The sequence below is a fragment of the Chiloscyllium punctatum genome, chromosome 4 (assembly GCF_047496795.1).
Source record: "Chiloscyllium punctatum isolate Juve2018m chromosome 4, sChiPun1.3, whole genome shotgun sequence".
Classification (NCBI taxonomy): domain Eukaryota; kingdom Metazoa; phylum Chordata; class Chondrichthyes; order Orectolobiformes; family Hemiscylliidae; genus Chiloscyllium; species Chiloscyllium punctatum.
The window spans coordinates 105,772,471-105,789,161 of record NC_092742.1 but is presented as its reverse complement, the minus strand read 5'-3'; the positions used below and the strand labels follow the sequence as shown (position 1 = coordinate 105,789,161).

Below are 16,691 nucleotides of genomic sequence, written 5' to 3'. Positions count from 1 at the left end.
CAGAGGAAGACGACACAAGAAGATACAGAAAGTTCAAGAGGTTCCATTCTCCAATGTTCAGGAGAACATTGAGAGATTAAATTTAAATTAAATGTTCTTCTTAATTGGGTTTATATAAGCGGGACCTGTTTTATTGAAACAGCGTACGAACAAAATTTAGTTCAATTCGGGAATAGGTAGTGAGGGATTGTTCAGTTTGTTCGGAATTCTGTTAATTCTGTTGGAGGTAGATAAATAAATAGTTACTAGTTAATTATAGAGTGAAATGAAAGGATTGTGTGGGTGAGAGAGAGGTTATACTCCTTGTCATACTGCTTTATCAGATTACAAGGTGAGGTGCTTCTCTCCAGGTGTTTCAGCTTTAATTATCAGAGGGATGTTCACCTCCACTTTGTAACATATAGGGCCGAGGTGAGGCCACATCTAGAACATTGTGTGCAGTTTTGGTCTCCTTTTCTGAGGAAGGATGCTCTTGCTCACAAGAAAGTGCAGTGAAGGTTTACCAGGCTGATACTGGGGATGGCAGGGCTAATGTATGAGGAGAGATTGACTAGGTTAGAATTGTTTTTGCTAGAGTTCAGATGAGTGAGGGGAGATCTTAGAGCGACTTTTAAAATTCTAACAGGAATAGACAGGATAAATGGAGGGAGGATGTTCCCGATGCTGTGTAATTCCATCAGCTGTCACAGTCTAAGGTTGCAACATTTAAAAGGCATCTGTATAGGTATATGAATAGGAAGGGTTTGGAGGGATATGGGCCGGGTGCTGGCAGGTGGGACTAGATTGGGTTGGGATATCTGGTCAGCATGGACGGGTTGGACCGAAGGGTCTGTTTCCATGCTGTGCATCTCTATGACTCTCTGACTCTATTTGGGGTGAACCAGTTAAGATTGAGATGAGGGGACATTTTTTTCATCCAAAGAGTGGTGAGCCTGTGGAATTCATTGCCACAGGAAGTAGTTGATATCAAAACATTGAATGTATTCAAGAGGTGGCTAGATATAGCACTTGGGGCGAGTGGGATCAAAGGTTATGGGGAGAAAGCAGGATTAGGTTAGTGAGTTGGGTGATCAGACATGATTGTGATGAATGGTGGAGCAGGCCCAAAGTGCTGAATGGCCTCCTCCTGCTCTCTTCTTTATTTCTATGTTTCTAGCTTTTGCCCAGACTACCACTGTGCTGACTTGATCCCCAGGTGTCTCCAAGTCACCTTTCAGGAATGTGGGGGGAAAAAAGGCCTGCTCTCATGTATCAGTGAAATGCTGTCTTTGATGAAAATATGTCTATGCATGACTAATTAGACTTTTGGTTTTGTTGGTGTCTAATAATATTATCAAGGGTGGTACACTTGACATCTCTCATCTGTTCCTGGCATATTTGCTTGAGCTCATTTTGATGTCCAAATGAACAAATGTATTATGCTGTTCATCTAAGTTCTGTCCTGTGTCTGGGAAGCTCGGTTAATTCTTCTATAGGTTATACCTTGATCAACAACTGTTGTCTCCTTCCAAACTTGGATGAGGGGATTGAAGGATGGGTCAGCAAGTTTGCAGACGACACAAAGGTTGGAGGTGTTACTGACAGTATAGAGGGCTGTTGTAGGCTGCAGCGGGACATTGACAGGATGCAGAGATGGGCTGAGAGGTGGCAAATGGAGTTCAACCTGGATAAATGCGAGGTGATGCATTTTGGAAGGTCGAATTTGAAAGCTGAGTACAGGATTAAGGATAGGATTCTTGGCAGTGGGGACGAACAGAGGGATCTTGGGGTGCAGGTACATAGATCCCTTAAAATGGCCACCCAAGTCGACAGGGTTGTTAAGAAAGCATATGGTGTTTTGGCTTTCATTAACAGGGATATCGAGTTTAAGAGTCATGAGATCTTGTTGCAGCGCTATAAAACTTTGGTTAGACCGCACTTGGAATACTGCGTCCATTTCTGGTCGCCCTATTATAAGAAAGATGTGGATGCTTTGGAGCGGGTTCAGAGGAGGTTTACCAGGATGCTGCCTGGACTGGAGGGCTTATCTTATGAGGAGACGTTGACTGAGCTCGGACTTTTTTCATTGGAGAAAAGGAGGAGAAGAGGGGGCCTAATTGAGGTATACAAGATAATGAGAGGCATAGATAGAGTCGATAGCCAGAGACTATTTCCCAGGGCAGAAATGACTAACACAAGGGGTCATAGTTTTAAGCTGGTTGGAGGAAAGTATAGAGGGGATGTCAGAGGTGGGTTCTTTACACAGAGAGTTGTGAGAGCATGGAATGCGTTGCCAGCAGCAGTTATGGAGGCAGGGTCATTGGGGACATTTAAGAGACTCCTCAACATGCATATGGTCACAGAAATTTGAGGGTGCATACATGAGGATCAGTGGTCAGCACAACATCGTGGGCTGAAGGGCCTGTTCTGTGCTGTACTGTTCTATGTTCTAATCCTCCCACTTCTTCCAAACCAAAGGAGTAGCCATGGGCACCCGCATGGGCCCTGGCTATGCCTGCCTCTTCGTCGGATATGTGGAACAGCCCATCTTCCTCCGCTACATTGATGATTGTATTGGCGCTACCTCGTGCTCCCACGAGGAGGTTGAACAGTTCATCCGCTTTACTAACACCTTCCACCCCGACCTCAAATTTACCTGGACTGTCTCAGACTCCTCCCTTCCCTTCCTAGACTTCTCCATTTCAATCTCGGGCGACTGACTCAACACAGACATTTACTACAACCGACTCCCACAGCTACCTAGATTACACCTCCTCACACCCTGCCCCTTGTAAAAACGCCATCCCATATTCCCAATTCCTTCGCCTCTGCCGCATCTGCTCCCAGGAGGACCAACTCCACTACCGAACAGCCCAAATGGCCTCCTTCTTCAAAGACCGCAACTTCCCCTTCGACATAGTCGACGATGCTCTCCACCGCATCTCCTCCACTTCCCGCACCTCCGCCCTTGAACCCCGCCCCTCCAATTGCCACCAGGACAGAACCCCACTGGTCCTCTCCTTCCATCCCACCAACCTCCTGATACATTGTATCATCCTCCGTCATTTCCGCCACCTCCAAACAGACCCCACCACCAGGGATATATTTCCCTCCCCACCCCTATCAGCGTTCCGGAGAGACCACTCCCTCCGCGACTCCCTCGTCAGGTCCACACCCCCCACCAACCCAACCTCCACTCCCGGCACCTTCCCCTGCAACCCCAAGAAGTGCAAAACGTGCGCCCACACTTTCCCCCTCACCTCCCTCCAAGGCCCCAATGGGTCCTTCCATATCCGTCGCAAATTCACCTGCATCTCCACACACATCGTTTACTGTATCCGCTGCACCCGAAGTGGTCTCCTCTACAATGGGGAGACAGGCCGCCTACTTGTGGAATGTTTCAGGGAACATCTCTGGGACACTCAGACCGACCAACCTAACCGCCCCGTGGCTGAACACTTTAACTCCCCCTCCCACTCCGCCAAGGACATACAGGTCTTTGGCCTCCTCCATCGCCAGACCCTGGCCCCACAACGCCTGGAGGAAGAGCGCCTCATCTTCTGTCTATGAACCCACTAACCACACAGGATGAATGTAGATTTCTCCAGCTTCCTCATTTCCCCTCCCCCCACCTTATCTCAGTCCCAACCCCCGGATTCAGCACCGCCCTCTTGATCTGCAATCTTCTTCCTGACCTCTCCACCCCCACCCCTTCTCTGGCCTATCACCCTCACCCTCACCCTCACTTCCTTCCACCTATTGTATTCCTAGCGCTCCTCCTCCCACCCCCCAACCCCCCAACCTTTTATCTCAGCCCGCTTGTACACCAGCCTCATTCCTGAAGAAGGACTTATGCCCGAAATGTTGATTCTCCTGCTTCTCGGATGCTGCGCTTTTCCAGCACCACATTTTTCAACTCTGGTCTCCAGCATCTGCTGTTCTCACTTTCGACAGCTGTTATGTCATTAATTAATATTACCTTGAACATTGTTTCCATTACTAACTGCTCTTTGAACAGTTGTTATCTGACTGGTATCTGCTTGAACAGATTTGGCGTGACTACTGTCTTTTGACTTGTTTGCTGTTGACCGTATCTATTTGAGCTTGTTCTGCCACTTGAATAATATTGAGGTTAAGATTTGCACTCTTGTCAATTCTTCATTGAATCATGTATACATTTTCAACTGTCTGACAACTCTTGTTTTGCAGGTATGCTTGAAATTGTAAAGTCAACTTTCGTCTGATATTTATACTATGTGAACCATGTCGTTTTTCAACATAATAATAATGGCTAATGTTTATAGTCATAAATTGCATCTTGCCGTAAAGGATTGATCTGTTCACTAATTTCCCTGGAGCCTCAGAGGCTGAGGCATGACAAAGTCATGGGAGGCAGTGGATAGGGCAAGTAGACAAGGTCTTTTCCCGGAAGTGGGCGAGTCCAAAACTAGACAGCATTGGTTTAAAGTGAGAGGGAAAAGATTTCAAAGGGACCTTAGGGGTAATGTTTTCACATAGAGGGTGGTATGTGTATGGAATGAGCTGCCAGAGGAAGTGGTGGAGGCTGGTACAATTACAACATTTAAAAGGCATCTAGATGGATATATGAATAGGAAGGGTTTGGAGGGATATGGGCCGGGTGCTGGCAAATGGGGCAAGATTGATTTATGATATTTGGTCAGCATGGATGCGTTGGATTGAAGGGTCTGTTTCTGTGCTGTGTATCTCTATGACTCTAATACATTAGATGTCTCTTCTGTTACAGATTTACTGCATTAACATCTTTTGAGTAGCTATTTGATTTCTTGCCTGCTCCATAACTATTAGAGACAAAAAAAGGTGCAGATGCTGGAATCTAAGGGAGACAAGCAGGAGGCTGGAAGAACACAGCAAGCCAGGCAGCATCAGAAGGTGGAGAAGTCAATGTTTTGGGTGTAACCCTTCTTCCAGACTGGGGGGGTGGAATGGGGTGGTGGGATTAGGGTGGTGAGGTGGGGATAGGTGAAGACAGGTAGAGGGTACCTCTGTTATCCAGACAGCCCTCCGCTGCACCACTTCCATTCCCCGTTCCACTGCTGTAAACACCCCTCACCCGACTCAATAAAGACAGAGTCCCCCATGTCCTCACCTACCACCCCACCAGTCTCCGCATCCAATCCATCATCCTTAAATACTTCTGCTAACTCCAAATAGACCCCACCACCAAGAACATCTTCCCCTCCCCACCCCTCTCTGTCTTCCGCAAGGACAGTTCCCCTCCACAGTCCTTGGTTTACGCCACTCTCCCCACCAACCCCTGTGGACCCCCAGGTACCTTCTCCTGCAATGGAAAAGATGCAAAACCTGCCAGTACACCATCCAGCGCCCCAGTCTTCCCAGGTGAGACAGAGGTACACCTGTCTCTCTTCCAACCTAGTTTACTGCATCAAGTGCTCTGGATGTGATTTTCTCTACATCGGGGAGACCAAATGTAAACTTAGGGAATGGTTCACTGAGCATCACAGTCAGGCTCTCAGGGTCTGACCGGACCTCCTAGTCACCACCCATTTCAATTCCCCCAACCATTCCCTTTCCAACATGACCATCCTTGGCCGCCTCCATTGCAACATTAAACCAAACCGCAAATGAGAGGAACAACACCTCATCTTCCACCTGGGGAGCCTACAGCCCAGAGGACTCAACATTGAGTTCTCCAATTTCAAATAACCTCCCTTCCCATCCCCCAACTCCCTTCCCAGGTCCAGCCCCTCCCTTCCACTCTTCCCTGCCACCAACCGGATTCATTCCTACCGTTGACCTGTCTTCACCTATCTCCACCTCACCAGCCTGCCCCGCCACCCCCTCTATCTGCAGCTCCCCCCACACCCACCCCCGGTATTGAAGAAGGATTATACCCAAAGCGTTGACTTCTCCACCTCCTGATACTGCCTGGCTTGCTGTGTTCTTCCAGCCTCCTGCCTATCTTTTATGCTACACAAGCATTTTGTTTGGAAGATAGGCACTGCTTGTTCGACAGCATTGTCAATTGACTCTTACTATCTGCTGCCTGGACTATACTTTGAAACAGAAACAGAAACATTTAGGCTCTGATGAGCCTTAGAATTTCAAACTCAATTCTTATGAAGAGTCACCAGACCGGAAGCATTAACTCTGATTTCTCTCCACAGGTGCTGTCAGACTTGCTGAGCTTTTCCAGCAATTTCTGTTTCAGAGTATACTCCAGATTTTTATACCTTTTCCACTAAACTGAATTGCTTCTGGATTTCTGCTTTACTTTGGAGAGAATTAATTTGGAGTTATCTGAATAACTTTGGAGAGAATCAAATCATCTTTGGACTGGAATAAATTTATTCATCAGCAATTCTAACAACAATCCTGCCATTTGGAAATTCAATCTGTGCAGTGCAATTTCTAGTGATTATTAATGTAATGGGTTCCTGTGAATGCTGAACCTTTCTGTTAATTCTTGTTCTTCAACAGTTTTATTTGTTCTCATTAAAGTACTTCTCAAATGGTTGTAGAACTTAATTATAATACTTGTGCATTCTTTGTCTTGGCAAGATATAGGTCTAATCGAATTCAAAACTTGTTTGGCTTTTGATTTTGCATTTAGTTTGATTGCATTCCTGTATTTAAGAACTTGTTTTTTTTTAAATGTCCAATTTTGCATTTTATTTGCTCATCCTTGAAATCAAACTGACTTGGCAATATTATTTCTTCTTCCTTTTTTTTTGTTTATAACTCTTTTATTTTGTTGAAACTTGCCTGTTCTGCTGTGTTGCCATGCTGTGTTACTTACGTTGCTTTAATCTTGCAGTTGATCAATGCTGTCTTAATCTTTTTGGAAGGGCTTTTAAATAGCTGTATAAACAGTACTGTTTTGATTTCCTGACCTTTGAGAATATTAGGTGAAAGTGGGTACTGCAGATGCTGGAGTCAAGATTAGAGTAGTGCTGGAAAAACACAGCAGGTCAGGCAGCATCCGAGGAGCAGGAAAATTGACGTTTCAGGCCAAAGCCCTTTGAGAATATCAACTGTACATAAGACCACAAGCAATTGGAATTGGAGTGGGCTGTTCGGCCCTCATGTCTGTTCAGATATAAAATAGGATCATGGCTGACTTGACATTCTTCAGGTCCTGCCTTTTCTCCGAAACCCTTCATTCCTCTACTGAACAAGAATCTATTTATCTTACCCTTAACTATACATAAGGTTGCTGCTCCCACAGTTGTCTGTGGCAATAAGTTTCAAAGACTCCAAATCCTCTGATAGAAGAAATTTCTCCTCAACTCAGTACTAAATTGGTGCCCTCTGGTCCTAGACTCTCCCATGAGGGGACACATCCTTTCAGTAGTAACCCTTTAAAAATCCTGCGTATTTCAATGTGACCACCCCTTATTCTTCCAAACCCCAGTGTGTAGAGCACTAGCCTGTTTAACCTTTTATACTGGGGATCATCCTCGTGAACAGTATTCTAGAAGTTAGAATCCCTACAGTGTGGAAACTCAATATGTCCACACCGACCCTTCAAAGAGTAACCTGCCCAGACCATTTCCCCTAACCTATATTTACCCCTGACTAATACACCTACATATCCCTGAATATTTTGGGCAATTTAGCATGGCCAATTCACCTAACCTGCACATCTTTGAATTGTGGGAGGAAACCAGAGTACCCGGAGGAAACCCACGCAGGCACGGGGAGAATGTGCAAACTCCACACAGACAATTGCTCAAGGCTGGAATCAAATCTAGGTCCCTGGCGCTGTGAGGCAGTAGTGCTAACCACTCGGCCATCGTGCTGCCCCAATGCTCCCTTCGACAACTTCCTTGAAATTGAAATGCTTCCCTCTACAGCTTACTGGAGTGTTGTCACATACCAAATTACTCTTGCCTAATATTGGGAGTGATGCGAGAATATTGGAGAATTGCAAGCATTACTCTCTTGTTCAAAAGGATAAACCCGCAATTATTGACTCATCTGTTTCACTTCAATGGTAGGGAAGCTTTAAGAAATTATTTGGGATAGAATTAATAGTTACATGAAGAGAGAAGTGATGAGTGGATTAGGAGGAGTAGGAGAAGGGGAAATCATTGTCAACTGACTTGCTGGAGTTTTCTGATGAGGTCACTAAAATGGTCATTGAGGATAAAGCTTTTAATTTGGTGTAACTGGATTCCCAGAAGATGTTTCATATTATGCCAGGCAACGACTCTGAGAAAGGTTGCAGCTAATGGAATACAAGGGCATTTGGTTGAAACACGAGTACAAAATTGGTTGAACAATAAGCAGACATGAATAATGGTTAGTAACTGTTCAAAGTAGAGGAAAGTTCATCGTGGAGTTCTCAGTGTCAATGTTTGCAATCTTTGATTTCCGTAATGTATATAAATGATCTAGATGGGGAGAATTTCAGAACTTGTGGACAACACAAATTGAGGAGAATTTTAAACTGAAGACGGCAATGTAAAACTTCAGAAGTTATCGTAGTGGATAGCTAGGTGACAGATGAGGTTCAATGTGAAGGAATATAAGATGGTACAAAGAACATGGAGAGACAGTATGAAATAAAGAGCGGTATTCCAAAAGGATATGCAGGAGCAGAGGAACCTGGGTGTATGTAAATGCAAGTTGTTACAGGTAGCAGGACAGTTACAGAGAAGTGTTAATAAAGTATATGTTGTTCCAGACTTCATTATTAGGGGCATAGAGTACAAGAGCAGAGAGGTTATGCTAAATCTACGTAGGACACTGGTTAAACATCCACTGGAGTATTGTTTAAAGTTCTGAGCACCACACTGTAAAAAGGATAAGATCACATTGGAGTGAGTGCAAAAAAGGTTTCCAAGAATTGCTCCAGAGATGAAGAAAGATTGGAGACATTGGTGTTTTCCTTGGAGAAAAGGTGATTTGATAGTTTACAAAATCATGAGGGCTTGATTGATAACCTGAAGATGTTGTTCTTAAATATTTCATTAAAGAAGCAAATGGTATATCAGAAAAAATGTGTGCTCACAGTGAGTAGTTGGAATGTAGGATGTATTGCTTTGAAGTTTGGTGGGGGCAGGTTCAAGTCAGGCATTCAAGAGTGCATTGAATGATCATTTAAATGGAAACAATGGGGATATGGCAGGAGATTAGCATAAAGTTATAATGCTCAGAGAAACAATGAAGACACAATGGATCAAATGGCCTCCTTCTGCACCATAATTATTATATGATCTGTGAAACTCTTTCGTGGATTTGTCACCTTAAGGCCCACCTACTCCAATTCACCTCAGGCTTGCCTCCCACATCCTACCCTCCTCAAATATGAAGTCTTTCAAATACTGCCAACAAGTATGGTTCACCCTTAATTACTTGCTTACTGAACTACATTAGGACTTGATTAGGCTCAGTTTTAAAATTCTTAACTTTTATTCAATTTGCTACATGACCTTGTTCCTCCCTATTTATGTAAATGCTCTCGTCCCACAATTTTGAGATACTTGATTCTGATATATGCCTCTCTGATTTCAGTTCCTCCCAGTCTGGTGACTGCTGATAGCTGCCTTGGAGATGAGCTCTGGAACTCTCCACCCCTCTTAATCTCTCTGCCTGTAGAACTCGCTTATTCGCTCTTTCTTTAAGACGTCCCTTAAAACTTGTGTCTTTGACTAAGCTTAGCCATCTACCCTCATATCATCTAATGGGATTCAGTGCAACTGTTTGTTTATGATGCTGTAGTGAAGCAACCTGTGATGTTTTGCTACTTTAGATGTGCTATGTAGATACAGCTCATTGTTGCTAACTGTTATTTGCCATTTCTTGGAGAATTTTCCTATTCAGCTGATGGAGCAGCAGGAGAGAAGTGAACATAATCATCCATTGTTTTGAAATTCTTGACTAGGGCATATTGGTTGATTGAAACTGCATAAGTATATTTAAATTATGATTTTATTTCAGTCCTGTTATGAGCATGGAAAAGAAGTGATTGTCGTGCCGAAAACATCTGCTTCCACGGACTCGCCATGGTTGGGTCTTGCCATATATGCTTGGTCAGGGTAAGTGTTCAATACTTCAATTACTTAACCATCAAACCATATATGCAATGAGACAGAATTAATTATGAATCTCAAGGTGATGGGGTCTCTAAGCAAGATGATTAGTACAAGGATAAAATTTTGTATAAACCTGGGGTTGTGACATGTGGGTCCATAACTAATGTTTTAAGTAAAGGCAGTTTCAAGGGTGTAATGGCAAAGATGGCTAACATGGACTAGGAAAGTCGGTTAAAAGATAGACAACAGTGACAAACTTTTAAAGGGATATTTCATATTTCTTCGAGGATATGTTCCATTGAAGATGACACACTATCAGAAAGTTGCACCATTTGTGGCTAACTAAAGAAATGTCATTAAAGTTAATTACAAATATTTCCTGACAGCTTAAAAAGAAGCCAACCATCATTTTCACTGATCGTTTCTCTGAGGAAGTTCCTTCTGATCTTTGGGAAGCTTAATGACTTTCTGGCCATTTTTTGGGTGAAAAGAATTGGAACTGTCAGTTTCATTGTCAATTTTTGTGCTTTTTCGACCCTCCGTGACCTCAAAGCCACTGACTCTGAGCAGCCATCACTAAAATCGGTGTGAGGTTTTAAATGAGCTAGTCATGCATCATATTTTTGTTACTTTAAAAGTGAATATTAAACAACCATTCACAATTGTAAGTCCCCTTTCTCTTAACAGCTTATTATCTCCCTCTAACTCTGCAACAATATGTTGTTCCAATAATTACATTTATTAGATTATTAAATTCCACTTATTAGAATTGCATCAACTTAATTTCAAAACCACACAACTACTATTATCTTCCATGCCTTTCTTCTTCCAGCTGAGGATTTCCCTGGGCCGTCGTCATTCTTTTTACTGGGAGAATGTTTCAGGTTTATACCTTTGATAGAGAGTGTTTCCTAATTTGTTGGCGAGTAAGATGTTAGATCTCCATGCATTTCTGTCTCGATTGCAGTTGCTCTCTGATCAATTTTCAAAAGGTCTGCATTTTGTCTTCCCTCCCCAACATTGAATCGTCTCATTGGTTCGATGTTGGCAAAACAATAAATTTCAAACTCCAGTGGGTTTTGGTGTCCTGTGGCATAATTTAAATTGATTGGTTAAATTTGAATTGCTGTCAAAACAGCAACCAAAACTCAGGTATCCACTCCACAGCCAAATGTTACATATTTTCAGTTTTCCAGTACACACTGAGACTGTCATCTCTTCATATACACAGGTGCTAGTAATCTCTCAGTTCAGAACAGCATTCACTGTCTCTCAAAGGTACAATACACACCTTCAACATCATAACAATAGCCAATCAAACACTGTAATGCTTTTTCTCACCCAATCTCCATAAACCAATATACCATTGGTAATCAGAAGTCTTCCAATTTCTTAAACATAACGACTGAGCCTTCACAACCCTCTTTATAAGAAGACATATTGATTCAGTCAATGATCCACAAACTGCAGCTCATTGATCTGTCAACCCAAGTCTTTTGCAAACTAAAGTGTTTTCCAACAGCAGCATTCCAATCAGCAAACAGAATAATGAGAAAACCTCATGATTTTCCAGTGGCTCAGGAATGTTCTGATTTGTTGGAAATTAGCTTCAAAAGTGGCATTCCGTTTTCAAAAATGTTACTTACCAGTTTTATAAACAACTGTCTATCAGCCATTGAAGTTTGAGAGAAATAGGCATTGTCGAATTTGGGAAGATCATTCTTTTTTGCATTGTGGTTTAAGCAAGATAAAGCTGCTGCTCTATGCCAAGAGCCTGTAGAAGATGATGCTGCTGTTTTTAAAAAAAGTTATCAGAACTTGCTGTAAGTAATGTGTGCAATGTGCACAATGTGCCTTATTTTAAGAAGTGAGAGAGGATACGAGACACCTTGCCTCTGTGATTATGTGTGCAGGGCAGTTTTGCCCAATGATGGAACTTTTGATTAGTTTTCCAACCAGGCAAATGGTCTGTGTTTAGGAGTGCTCAGCATAGCACAAGAATCATGCCTTGAAAAAACTCTGGACAGGATGGAGAAAAAATTGTTTTTAAAAGCAAGGATTTACCAGGGTGGCTGCAGAATTCCACAGCAAAGTGCTGGCTCCCTATTCTGATCAGTTCTTTTGTGTTTAGGCTACCCACAAAATGCAGTCTACCTATAATAATTTGTAGAAACCTGGTCTGAATGTCAGGTAAATTGGAGTACTTACATACCCTGAAACAAAAACATTAACATTTCGTATGACTCTGGGAATAGCAGGTCTCAATTTATGGCACCCTACCCTGGTGGATGACAATTAGGGTCCTGCCTGAAATGTCAACACTCCTACTCTTCTGATGCTGCTTCACATACTGTGCTTTTTCCAGCTCCACATTTTATCCACTGTAACAATACTAACAACCCCTTAATTGGGCAGGTAGCTAACCTTTGTGTTTGGTCAGTACAACAGAAATATCCAGCCTATAAAAGAGAAAGCACGTAAATCTCTCTCTCTCCCTCTGACGGTGGTGAAGTAACAGAAAATCTGAGCAGCTAGCTATTCTCTCGCTGCAAATTCCCTTTCTAAAAGGAAAAGTGATAAATCACTTGCAGATATACTGAAAGGGTGAATCTTTAACTAGTGACTAAAAGATTGAGAAGCAGCTTACCCACTATCTGTGTCCTCATCAAAGAGTCAAAATGAACCAAGAGGAGCTTTAATTGGACCGATGCCAGAATTGACTTGTTGTTCTTTCCTGAGACACGCCTATAATATTTGTGTTTTGTCTAATCTCTTTGTGCTGTGTATGTGTGTTGGAAATTTTAAAAGGGGTAAAACTTAATTTCTACAATTTTAAGTTAGCAATTCATGCTTTTCTCTTGTTATTGGTATTATAATTAGGGATTCCTGTTTCTTTTCTTGCCGTTGGTTAAACTTTGACTACAATAAATATTTCTTGTTAATAATAAAAACCTGATGTGCATATTCATGTAATCTGAATGGGGCAGTTTGGTAAAATTGTGCAATTTGATGGTTTACTCAAATTTTTACACTGCAATGACTTGGGGAAATAGTGGAGCTTGATTGCAGCATGCTACCCAGGAAGTCATGTCACGTTTCAGCAAAATAATCTAAAGTATCAGTTTGATGCTTTTCCTATTTTCTGGGAAGAGCTTGGGTCAAAAGAAATTCAATCAGAAAGCATGCACTTTGCAGAAGTACCTAGCAGAATTGCCAGTAATTGTGTCAGTAAACGTATCTCCCTCCTTAACCTGGTGTGCTGTGGATATTAGAGCAGCCTGAAATCAGCAGGAGCTGGCTGGAAATCTCACGAGAGGTCTCTGAAGATCTGGGTAAATTTGGTGTGATGACACCGACATGGATCTGTCTTTTAAGGTCACCCCATTGGAAGAATCAAAGAGGCACACTAAATGTTGACTGCCTCACATAGGCCATGTGTGCAATTCCAGATAAAGAGAACTTGTATCCAGTAGCAGGTCCTGATGGGGATGGTCAATAGTTGGGAAATTTAGGGGCAGTTGATTTCTGGGAGGGCTGGGGTAGTTGTTCTTGTTGAGTTCAGGATAGTTTGTCACATAAAAGCAGTATTATTAGGCCAGTGGTAATTTGGATATGTCTATTACATTTTGTACAATGCTTACTTGTTAAGAGTTGAAATGTCAAACCTCAAACTGTATTGACCCCACAGGCAGCAAGCAGATTTGGAAGGAAGCAACAAATTAAAGATTGGAAGCTACTGCTGTACAGGAATACTGGAATAGTATGCACATTTTTTTGTGAGCTACTAACAAATTCAGTTGGTTGACAAAGTTATTACTTCTTGCAGGTATGTGATTGAGTGCCCAAATTGTGGCATTATTTATCGTAGTCGGCAATACTGGTTCGGTAACCAGGATCCAGTGGACACTGTGGTGCGAACAGAAATTGAACATGTTTGGCTTGGAGTGAGTAATGCACATTACATTTCTGCTGATGACAGCATGTGATTACATCCAAGATTTTATCAACAGGGCAAAAGGAGCAGAATGTCTGCCAGTGCTTTCAGCTTGAGAGTGACTTGTTTTTATGTCTTAAGCAGGAACTTGGAAACTTAAGGTCATAATTGCTGCTACTCATTTTGCAAGTTGTTTTCCTATTTGGGGAATTCCGTTTTGGGAACAACCACCTTCACTTCAAAGAAAGGTGTTTGAAAGAATGGTGACTTTAGCAATAAATAGCTGGCTTACTGACCCATGAAGGTCCGAGTTGATGTGTGCTGAATTAATATTACTACAGCAACAAGTAAAACAGGAACTACTGGAAATAAGTTGAGCAAAACAGTTAATGTTTGCAGTTCCAACTCCTTTCTCTCTTCCCAGATGCTGCTTGGCTTGCTGTGCTTCCATATATAACTATTTATAGTTCAGATTTCCAGCATCTGCAGTAATTTGCTTTTGTTTTATGAATAGTATTCTTAGGACAACTGGCAACACATCCAAGTTCAACGGAGCGAGAATTTGCCTGACTTCCTGCTTCAAATCAAACTGTGTGCTGGAAGAAGTGTTTAAATCTGTAATTGTCTTCCCAGCTCTCTTTATGCCACTCTATCAGCATATAGTTTTTATCTCATATTTATTGACATCTCCCTTGTATTCACCTAGATCAGTCTTAAATACATCAAAGCTGTTGGTCTCAACTTCTTTTCGTTTTGGTTCTATGTTCTAACAATACTCTAGGTCAAAATTTGTCTTGAATTCCCTATTAGCTTTAGAGTCAGAGAGATATACAGCACCAAAAAAAGACTCTGCTGACCAACTCATCCATATCAACCAGCTATCCTAAATAAATCTAATCAGTCTAAATCCTTTCTATTCATATACCCACCCGCCTTGTAAATGTTGTAATTGTCCCACCCTTCACCACTTTTTTCTGGCAGCTCATTCCATACACGCACCACCCTATGTCTGAAACTTTTGCCCTCTAGGTCCCTTTTATATCTTTCCCTCTCACCTTAAATCTATGCCCTCTAGTTTTGGACTCCCTCACCCCGCCGAAAAGACCTTGTCAGTTAAGCCTATACATGCCTCTATAAGGTCACCTGTCAGCCACTGACACTTCAGGCAAGATAGCCTCAGCCTATTCAGCCTCTCTCTCTCTCTCTCTCTTTCTCTCTCTCTCTCCCCCTCTCCCCCCTCCCCCCACCCTCCCTCCTTTCTCTCTCTCTCTCTCTCTCTCTCTCTCTCTCTCTCTCTCTCTCTCTGTTGGCCCTTCTCTGCCTCTGTCTGTCTCCCCCCTACCAACCTGTCTTTCTCTCCCTCTATCGGCCCCTCTCTTTCTCTGTGTCTCTCATAGCACTTCATTGACTTCTCCCACAACTTGCACCCCACCCTCAAATTCACTTAGTCCATATCGGACACCTCCCTCCCCTTTCTTGACCTCACCATTTCCGTCTCCAGCGATGGTCTTCAGACAGACATTTACTACAAACCCACAGACTCCCATAACTACCTGGACTATACCTCCTCCTGCCCAGTATCCTCCAAGAACTCCATCCCATTCTCCCAATTCTTCTGCCGCATCTGCTCGGACAAGGAGACATTCCATGCGTGAGCATCCCAGATGTCCACCTATTTTGAACAACGTGCCTCCCTCTGTCATCCAGACAGCCCTCCACCGCACCACCTCCATCCTCCGTTCCACTGCTCTAAAACCTCCCTCCCCCCCCACACGCAATAAAGCCAGAGACCCCCTTGTCCTCACCTCCCACCCCAACAGTCTCCACATCCAAAGCATCATCCTTAAATATTTCTGCCAACTCCAACCAGACCCCACCACCACAAACATTTTCCCCTCCCGACCCCTGTCTTCCTTCCACAAGGACAGTTCCCCTTGATGGTCCTTGGTTTGCGCCACTCTCCCCACCGACCGTCTCCCAAACCCCCAGGTACCTTCCCCTGCAACCGGAAAAGATGTAAAACCTGCCAGTACACCACCCCCTCAGCTCCATCCAGGGCCCCAAACAGTCCTTCCAGGTAAGACAGAGGTTCACCTGCCTCTCTTTCAATCTAGTTTACTGCATCACGTGCTCCTGGGTTTCAGTGCTAAATTGCCCATTGTGTCCAGTGATGTGTAGGTTAGGGGTAAAAATAATGGCAAATGAGTTTGGGCAGGTCACTCTTCAGGTCAGTGTGGACTTGTAGGGCCGAAGGGCCTGTTTTCACACTGTAGGGATCTTAAAAAGAAACTGTCCACTCATTATTTTACTGATTTTAGTAATGACCAGTAAAGATGACACCTTTCTCTTTCTCAGAGTGATGGATTTCTAAAGGACAATAACAATGCTGCGCAGCGATTGCTGGATGGCATGAATTTGATGGCACAGTCAGTTTCAGAATTTGGTGCAAAACCAACCAAAGCAGTGACGGCCTGGCTGACAGACCAGATTGCACCAGCCTACTGGAGACCAAACTCTCAGATTATTGTAAGTGCCAAGTCATCTCTCTCTTTCTATTGGGTTTTCTACTGAGCATCTGTCCTTTGCTTCTGTAACACAACATTCCTGACACATGGAAAGGTGATTGTAATCTATCTGTACCTTTTCTTTCTCAACTCAGAATCAGTTATGGCAGAGAAAGATGCCATTCAGCTCACTGAGTCTCTGCTGGCACCCTGTGGAGTAATTCATTAAGTTCT

At 43.1% G+C, this 16,691-nt stretch overlaps 1 protein-coding gene across 2 annotated transcripts in view; it reads left to right on the top strand.

Moving 5' to 3' along the window:
- Positions 1-16,691, top strand: part of LOC140476620 (zinc finger FYVE domain-containing protein 1-like) — a 93,613-nt gene that overhangs the window by 55,676 nt on the left and 21,246 nt on the right. For both annotated transcript variants that reach the window (XM_072569502.1, XM_072569503.1), the window contains exons 6-8: positions 9,925-10,022; positions 13,846-13,963; positions 16,309-16,479. In XM_072569502.1, coding sequence (XP_072425603.1) covers positions 9,925-10,022; positions 13,846-13,963; positions 16,309-16,479 — 387 coding nt within the window. The remainder of the gene's footprint in view (positions 1-9,924; positions 10,023-13,845; positions 13,964-16,308; positions 16,480-16,691) is intronic.